This window comes from Colobus angolensis, unplaced genomic scaffold (genome assembly GCF_000951035.1).
Source record: "Colobus angolensis palliatus isolate OR3802 unplaced genomic scaffold, Cang.pa_1.0 Scaffold284, whole genome shotgun sequence".
Taxonomy (NCBI): Eukaryota; Metazoa; Chordata; class Mammalia; order Primates; family Cercopithecidae; genus Colobus; species Colobus angolensis.
The window spans coordinates 4,171,461-4,180,884 of record NW_012116088.1 but is presented as its reverse complement, the minus strand read 5'-3'; the positions used below and the strand labels follow the sequence as shown (position 1 = coordinate 4,180,884).

Sequence of the window (9,424 nt, the reverse complement as noted above, 5' to 3'; positions counted from 1 at the left end):
GTTCTCAGATCTCAGCCTCCATGCTGGGAGATCCACTGCTCTCTTCAAAGCTGTCAGACGGGGGCGTTTACCTCTGCCGAGGTTTCTGCTCCTTTTTCTTTAGCTCTGACCTATCCCCAGTGGAGGAGTCTACAGAGGCAGGCCGGCCTCCTTGAGCTGTGGTGGGCTCCACCCAATTCGAGCTTCCTGGTGGCTTTGTTTACCTACTTAAGCCTCAGCAATGGCGGGCGCCCCTCCCCCAGCATCACTGCAGCCTTGCAGTTAGATCTCAGACTGCTGTGCTAGCAATGAGGGAGGTTCCATGGGCGTGGGACCCTCTGGGTCAGGTGTGGGATATAATCTCCTGATGTGCCGTTTGCCAAGACCCTTGGTAAAGTGCAGTATTAGGGTAGGAGTTACCCGATTTTCCAGGTGTTGTGTGTCTCAATTTCCTTTGGCTAGGAAAAGGAATTCCCTTCCCCCTTGTGCTTCCCATTTGAGGCAATGCCTCGCCCTGCTTCAGCTCTTGCTGATCGGGCTGCACCCGTAGACCAGGGTCAACTGTCCAACATGCCCCAGTGAGATGAACCCGGTACCTCAGTTGAAAATGCAGAAATCACCCATCTTCTGTGTTGCTCACGCTGGGAGCTGGAGGCTGGAGCTGTTCCTATTCGGCCATCTTGGGCACACCCCCCTCATGTAATTTTTTAAATTTGCTTTTCAATTTCTATTTTTTAAAAAAGTATTTGTGATTTTGATGGCAATTGCACTGAATCTAAAGATCAATATGGAGAAACTTTACATTGTAACAGTATTGAGTCTCCCAATCCATGAAAGTGATATATCTCTCAGAGTAGTCAAGTCTTCCCTCAATTCTTTCTCTCTCTCACTGTGTCACCCAGGCTAGACTACAGGGGTGTGATCTCAGCTTACTGCAACCTCGGTCTCATGGGTTCAAGCGATTCTCCTGCCCCAGCCTCCCAAGTAGCTGGGACTATAGGTGTGTGCCACCACACCCAGCTAATTTTTGTATTTTTAGTAGAGATGGGGTTTCACCATGTTGGCCAGGCTAGTCTTGAACTCCTCACCTCAAGTGATCTGCCTGCCTCAGCCTCCCAAAGTGTTCTCTCAATTCTCTGAGCAGTGTTTTGTAATTTGCAGTGTATGTGTATTGAGTGTCATTCTTGATCTGGGTGCTGGTTATTCTTTTTGTGAACATTCATTGACCCATTTAAGATTTGTGTACTTTTCAGTATGTTTGTTTTATTTCAATAAAATGGTTGAATTAAAGGATATGAAATACCTACCTTAAAAGTCCAAAAACCTTCTATTAGGGAGAATCTCAAACATATATAATAGTAGAAAGAATTTTATAATCAACTCTCATATACCTTTCAACCAATAATGATAAACATCAATGCAAGGCCAATCTTGATTTATCTATATCACAATTCCTTACCATTCTCCCCTTTCCTAGATTATTTTGAAGCTAATCCCAGACCTAATTCCATCTGTAAATGTTTCAGTGTGTATTTCTAAAAGATAAGCACTATTTTAAAACCACAATACCATAAAATCATTATTGTAACTAGAAAAACTTAACATCGGTTACTGAATATTTAGACTGTCTAAAATTCAAATTCATTGGTTGTGTCATAATTTTTTTTTTACAGTTTGTTTAAGTTAGTATTTAAACAAACTTCACAAAATGCATTTATTTAGTCTTGTAATTATCTTTTAATTTTTAGGTTTCCCTCCTTTTTCTTTACATTTAATTATTGAAGAAAGTGTTCATTTGTTCTGAAAGATTTTCTACATTCTGGATTTGTCTAATTACAATACCTGCAGCTAGTGCTGTGCTAGTAATTGTATAATAATATTTCTGGGTAGGGTTGAGATGGGGTGAATGGGCTCTGCTTTGTAGTATTTTCTGGTTTTCTTGATGTAAATACTACCACCATAGTGATTTCAAGCTACCAACATGATGCCACTGAATGCAGAACTGGGAAAAGATGTGTAGTAGCACACCTTTACATAATATTTCTACTGTAAAAATAAAATAGATATAAATATCCCCAAGAGCATAAATAATAGCAACATGTAGTAAAATAATTAAGAAGTTATGTATTTTGGATGTTTATTACCTTTGCATTTATTTATTTATTTATTTATTTATTTATTTATGAGACAGAGTCTCGCTTTGTAGTCCAGGCTGGAGTGCAGTGGCATGATCTCAGCTTACACACCATTCTCCTGCCTCAGCCTCTCAAGTAGCTGGGACTACAGTTGCCAGCCACCACACCCAGCTAATTTTTTGTATTTTTCGTGGAGATGGGCTTTCACCATGTTAGCCAGGATAGTCTCGATCTCCTGACCTTGTGATCCACCTGCCTCAGCCTCCCAAAGTGCTGGGATTACAGGCATGAGCCACCGCACCCAGCCTGCTTTTAATATAATTTATTTTGTTATAAGTTTATATAATTTAATTTTTAATTATGACTGTGTTTAACAAATGGCTCACAGATTTTTGAAAATGTATCTGTCAAATATTGTCAGCCAGTTTCAGTGCATGGCTGCCTGTGGTATCATTTAACATGTCCCTCTATCCCCTATATTTCCTGAAAACTGTAGTTAAATCTGAAGGTTTGCTAGATTCAGATTAGACAGATAGATAGACAGACAGATGCAAGGATACTTCAAAGGTGGTGCTGTGTATTTCCTGTTGCCTCACACATCAAGATAAAGTCATGTTTCGAGGGTTTGTGAGGTATGAAAGACTTCTTCCCTCAAAACAAACTCATCCCACATTACAATAAACAAGATGAATATGAACAAAATGAAAAAGGAGTAAACCATGAGGGAAAAGAGAAAAGAAGAGGAGTTGTCAGGAACAGAATTTGGGATGGTGGAAAGAAAATGAAGAAGGGGTAACAATTTAGTTGGCCAGTGAAGGCCGAAACCTCAGCTGGCTAGTGGGGAAAGAGAACGTAAGCTGTGAAGAAAGTTGTTTGATACCATGAACCCTCAAAAGAAAGAGGAATTGGAAGAACAGTCTGTCACTAAGATGGAAGTGGGAGTGAATGTAGGGCTGGAAGTCAAAAAAGTAGTTGGAAGTCCAAGAATGCCCTCCCTAATCCTATGCAGGAATATATTTCCTGAAGAATGAACCAAAGATTCTAGGTTGTGAGGTACCAGGCATTGCTGAGGCCAGAGCTTCTACTAAAAATGTGAGAGAGGCGGGATAAGTGAAAATCTTTATACTGAATAGTGAGATTCCTCCATCCACCTTCCCCCACTCAGCTCCACATTGCTAGCATCCAGGCTTATATCCTTCCAGGTATAAAATAGGAATATTAGGCCAGGCACAGTGGCTCATGCCTGTAATCCCAGCACTTTGGGAGACCGAGGCAGGTGGAACACGAGGTCAGGAGATCGAGACCATCCTGGCTAACACAGTGAATCCCCGTCTACAAAAAATACAAAAATTTAGCCAGGTGTGTTGGCGGGTGCTTGTAGTCCCAGCTACTCAGGAGGCTGAGGCAGGAGAATGGTGTGAACCCAGGAGGTAGATAGAGCTTGCAGTGAGCCAAGATCACACCACTCCACGCCAGCCTGGGCAACAGAACGAGACTCCATCTCAAAAAAAAAAAAAAAAAAAAAAATATAGGAGTATTACTCTCTGGAAAAATGGACTGTGGAAGAGAAAATGACAGGGATCTCTTAGTGATAAAGTGCAGTATGTTCATCCTACAGGGCAGCCCACCCTTTGATAAATTCTAACCATGTGCCTGAGCCTGCTTCTAATTAGTGCCTGATATGGTATGGCTGTATCCCCACCCAAATCTCATCTTGAATTGTAGTTCCCACAATTCCCTCATGTCATGTGAGGGACTCGGTGGGAGGTAATTGAATCATGGGGGTGGGTCTTTCCCATTTTCATAATAGTGAATACGTTTCACAAGATCTGATGGTTTTATAAAGAGGAGTTCCCCTGCACAAGCTCTCTCTTGCCTGCTGCCAGGTAAGACGTGCCTTTTGCCTTCTGCCATGATCATGAGGCCTCCCTAGCTATGTGGAACTGTGAGTCCATTAAACCTCTTTTTCTTTATAAATTACCCAGTCTCGGGTATGTCTTTATCAGCAGTGTGACGATGAACTGATACAGTTCCTTATATTTTTCTGTGTTTGTAAAAATAATCAGCCAAAAGTCATCAGTTTATGTGAGGGAAACTTCTCACATTAAAGTCAGTCACCAAAATACAAATATGGCATTCAAAGGAAACAGACGTTGGCAGAAGAAAATTTAAAAGAAAAATGAAAAACCTACATCTGTAATAAAAGCCTCAAAAATATTCACAAAACAGCAAGAGAAGATTATAAAAAGCAAAAAGACCTGAACAGGTAGAACACAACTGTATATATGTATACATAGATATATAGATATAGTATAAATTAAAAAATCAATAGAGAAGTTGTAAGATAATGATAAATTTATATTCAAGAAAGTATAAGAAGGCAAAGTAAATAAAAAATAGAAGGGGAAATATAGAAAATTAGAGACTAGGAAATCTAACAAGGAAATTATTCCTATATGAGTAATAAGAATTTCAGAAAGAGAAAACAAATTTGGAGGAGGGGAAATTACCAAAAAATTGAAAAAATATCTCAGTATTTAAAGACATGAGTTTGCAGGTTAAAAGGGCTCGTGGATTGTCCAGTACAATGAAAAACAACTACCTTTGCCCAAGTTCATCTCTGAAATTTCATACTCCTAAGAATAGAAGGAAATTCTGAAAACTTCCAGATGGAAAAACAGGCCAAAGAATAAAAAACAAAACAAACAACAACAAAAAAAGGTCAAATAGGAATAGGAAAATGGGTTCAGATTTCTCAACAGCAACACAGAAAACAAGGGAACACAGTCTTCAAATTTTTGAAGGGAAATGCTTTCCAATGCAAAAATCTTCCCAACCAAATTCTCAATCAAATGTGAAGTTAGAATAATGATACTTTGAATTCTTATGCAAAAATCTCAGAAACCCAACCAAATTCTCAATTAAGTATGAAGGTAGAATAATGATATTTCGAATTCTTATGCAAAAATATCAGAAAGTTTAGTCCCTATGTATCTTCTCAAGAAGCTATTGGAAGATGTGCTCCATAAAACAAGAAAGGAGGAAGTGAGATCTAGTTGTATTAGTTTGTTTTCATGCTGCTCATAAAGACATACCTGAAACTGGGAACAAAAAGAGGGTTAATTGGGCTGGGTGCGGTGGCTCATGCCTGTAATCCCAGCACTTTGGGAGGCCGAGGTGGGCGGATCACGAGGTCAGGAGATCGAGACCATCCTGGCTAATATGGTGAAAACCCGTCTCTACTAAAAATAGAAAAAATTAGCTGGGCGTGGTGGTGGGTGCCTGTAGTCCCAGCTACTCAGGAGGCTGAGGCAGGAGAATGGTGTGAGCCTGGGAGGCGGAGATTGCTGTGAGCTGAGATCGCACCATCTGGGCCACAGAGCAACTCAGTCTCAAAAAAAAAAAAAGAGTGTGAATTTGACTTACAGTTCTGCATGGATGGGGAGGCCTCAGAATCATGGCATGAGGTGAAAGGCACTTCTTGCATGGCAGCAGCAAGAGGAAAATGAGGAAGAAGCAAAAGTGGAAACCCCTGATAAACCCATCAGATCTTGTGAGACTTATTCACTATCACAAGAATAGCACAGGAAAGACCAGCCCCCATGAATCAGTTACCCCCACCCAGCTCTTTCCCACAACACGTGGGAATTCTGGGAGCTACAATTCAAGATGAGATTTGGGTGGGGACACAGCCAAACCATATCGTTCCACCCCTGGCCCCTCCAAATCTCATATCCTCACATTTCCAAGCCAATCATGCCTTCTCAACAGTCCCTCAAATTCTTAACTCATTTCAACATTAGCCCAAAAGTCCACAGTTCAAAGTTTCATCTGAGACAACGCAAGTCCCTTCTGCCTATGAGACTGTAATATCGAAAGCAAGCTAGTTACTTTCTAGATAATGATTACCTCCAGGGTAAACAAGAGGTTTACAACAAATAAAATGTAATAATGTCCCAAACAGAAACATCAAAAAATAGCATATAGGCATTGTATTAGTCTGTTCTTGCATTGCTATAGATACCTGAAACTGGTAATTTGTAAGAAAAAGAGGTTTAATTGGCTCACAGTTTTGCAGGCTGTACAGGAAGCACAGTGGCTTCTGCATCTGGAGAGGCTTCAGGAAGTTTCCAAATGTGGTGGAAGGCAAAGAGGGAATGAGGGGTCTTACATGGTGGCCGAAGGGAGCAAGAGAGAGAGGGAGGAGGTGCTACCCCCCCCTTTTTTTTTTTTTGAGACGGAGTCTCACTCTGTCACCAGGCTGGAGTGTAGTGGTGATATCTCAGCTCACTGTACCCTCCACCTCCCAGGTTCAAGCGATTCTCCTGTCTCAGCCTCCGGAATAGCTGGGATTACAGGCACGCGCCACCACACCCAGATAATTTTTGTATTTTTAGTAGAGATGAGTTTCACCATGTTGGCCAGGATGGTCTCGATCCCTTGACCTCATGATTCCCACCCACTCCCCTGGCACCAGACTCCAAAAGTGCTGGGATTACAGGCGTGAGCCAAGGTGCCCTGCCAGTGCTACACAGTTTAAAGCAACCAGATCTCACTCACTATCATGAGAACAGCACCAAGGGGATGGTGCTAGACCATTCATGAGAAACCCATCCCCATGATCAAATCACCTCCCACCAGGCCCCACCTCCAACAGTGGGGAGTACAATTTAACATGAGATTTGGTGGGACAAGCCATACCAGGGATGCATGAAAGGAAAATCTTGGGGCTCCAAAATTACTAAATTAAAAGGAAAAGTCAGGCTGGGAACTGCTCAGGGCAAACCTGCCTCACATTCTATTCAAAGTCATTCAGCTGCTGGCTGAGATATATGCATAGTCTGATGGCCTCCTCTGGAAAGGTTTATCAGAAACTCAAAAGAAGGCAACCATTTGTCTCTTACCTACCTGAGACCTGGAAGCCCCCTCCCTGCTTCGAGTTGTCCCTGCCTTTCTGGATGGAGCCAATGTACTTCTTACATACACTGATTGATGTCTCATGTCTCCCTAAAATGTGGAAAACTAAGCTGTGCCCTGAGCACCTTCGGCACATGTTGTCAGGACCTCCTGAGGCTGTGTCATGGACAAGCATCCTCAACCTTGGTAAAATAAACTTTCTAAATTAACTGAGACCTGTCTCAAATTTTGGGTGTTCACACATGTTATTTAGAAATATGGAAGTAAACACCAGGAACAAAACTTGAAAGGATTAAAATACTTACCTCTGGAAAGTGGATTTAACTTAAGGAGGAACTGAACAGGAGAAAGCAGATTTTGGTTATAGAAAGAAAGAGATTCAAATAAAACAGTACAGGACACCTGTTCTGTCCTCCCTTGTGTTTATCAAGTGCTTGCCAGGCACTCAAAGTTCATTGCTGTCAGGCACTCAAAGTTCATTGCTGTCATTACTTAAAGAATTGAGGACTTGGGCCTCCACGTGGTATTCTATTAATACTGGCTCTCTTAAACTGACTGTCTCCAGGATTTTGCATCTATCAGGAAGGGAGATTGTGACCTCTAACAAGTTACAGTGGACAGTAGGTATCCATGGATAACTGGTTCCAGGACCCCCCTGGACAGCAAAATCCACAGATTCTCAAGGCCCTTGTATTAAATGGTGTAGTACAGTATTTGCACATCCTCTCCTGTAATTCACATCATCTTCAGATTCCTTATAATATCAAGTACCATGTAATTGTTACATAAGTAGTTATTGCATTGTATTATTTAGGGAATGATGACAAGGAAAAAAAGTCCGTACATGTTCAGTACAGAGGCAAGCATTCTTTTTTTCCTCAAATGTTTCTCATCCGTGGTTAGTTGAATCTGGATGATGAATCCGCAAATCTGGAGGGCCGAACATGCTTAACTTCCCTAAGTTTAAACATTGCTAAAGCGAGAATAATTATAAACTTAGCTAGGAAGGGTGTTGCGGAAAGCAATGAATATTATACTTGCAAAGTGCTTGGCACGTTGTTGTGGTTATTATTTCCTGAAGACAAACAAAAGCCACTTATTGGTTGGTGTGAAAGAGGGCATCTGTCAAAGTTGTTGTCCTTTGGAGCCAGAAAAGTCTTTCTTCTATGATGACTCACCTCTCCTCTAACCTCGCGGCTTCTTTGGGGCTCCCTCCCGGAGGCCACCGGTCAAGATTAGCCTGGGCCACAGTGCACCGGTCCTGTTCTGGGTGATGTTCCAAGCTCACTGTTTTTATTTTTATTATTTATTTATTATTACTTTTTTAGACAGGGTGTCACTCTGTCACCCAGGGCTGGAGTGCAGTGGTGCCATCACTGCTCGCTGCAGCCTCGATCCCCTGGGGTCAAGCCTCCTCCCATCTCAACCTCGCAAGTAGCTGAGACTACAGGTGCGCACCACCTAGACCGGCTAATTTTTATATTTTTTTGTACAGAGGAGGTGTGTTACCTATATGTTACTCAGGTTTGTCTCGATCTCCTAGACTCAAGCGATCCGCCCGCCTTGGCCTCCCAAAGTGCTGAGATTACAGGCATGAGCCACCGCACCCTGCCCCAAGCTCAATCTTGAAATAGACTGGAACGGGAAACGGAAAACAGCGAGGTTTTCCTCCGACGAGCGAGAGTCACTGCGACGAGCGAGAGTCCCGCCCTGCATCAGTTTGCGGAGCCGCCTTAGTAGGAGGAGAGAAGGGGAGTCGAGGAGGCACGGGACTGGAGGGACCGAAGTTCCCCGATGGCGGCCCGGGGGTGCGCGGCCTCGCGGCTGCTCCAGCTTCTGCTGCTGCTGCTGCCGCTGCTGGCTGAGGGCGGGGCGCCCGCGCCGTGGCACGGGGAGGGCACCAGCCCACAGCTGCGGGACATCTTCCTGGGCCGCTGCGCCGAGTACCGCGCACTGCTGAGCTCGGAGCAGCGGTGAGGCCGCGGGCCGGGTGGGAAGGGAAGCCGGGAGAGGGGGAAGAGGCAACGGTGAAGAGGGCCTGGGGAGGGGAATACTGGAGCTAAAGGTCGTGGTGAGGGGGCAATGAAAGAGGCCTTGAGGGGAGAGGTGAGTGTGGAGACAGCAGTGGTCCTGAAGGATGGGGGCAAGTGAGGAGGGGACTGTGAAGTGTGTCTGCAGGTGAGGGGTGCGCTGTGCGGGGTCTGGAGATGAGGAGTGTGTGTGTGTGTGTGTATCTGTGTTCTAGTGGTGAGGGTTTGTGTGTGTGTGCTCTAGAGGTGAGGGGTGTGTGTGTTCTAGAGGTGAGGGGTGTGCGTGTGTGTGCTCTAGAGGTGAGGGGTGTGTGTGTGCGTGTGTTCTAGAAGTGAGGGATGTGTATATTCTAGAGGTGAGGG

The 9,424-nt window shown here is 43.6% G+C and overlaps 1 protein-coding gene across 2 annotated transcripts in view; it reads left to right on the top strand.

The window, feature by feature from the left end:
• The first annotated feature begins 8,707 nt into the window (after nt 1-8,707).
• Nucleotides 8,708-9,424, top strand: part of BST1 (bone marrow stromal cell antigen 1) — a 30,795-nt gene continuing 30,078 nt past the window's right edge. The window contains exon 1 of one of the 2 annotated variants that reach the window (XM_011948830.1): nt 8,708-9,004. In XM_011948830.1, the coding sequence (XP_011804220.1) occupies nt 8,826-9,004 (179 nt within the window). In that variant the 5' untranslated portion in view covers nt 8,708-8,825. The remainder of the gene's footprint in view (nt 9,005-9,424) is intronic. The other variant, XM_011948831.1, reaches the window with a different exon arrangement.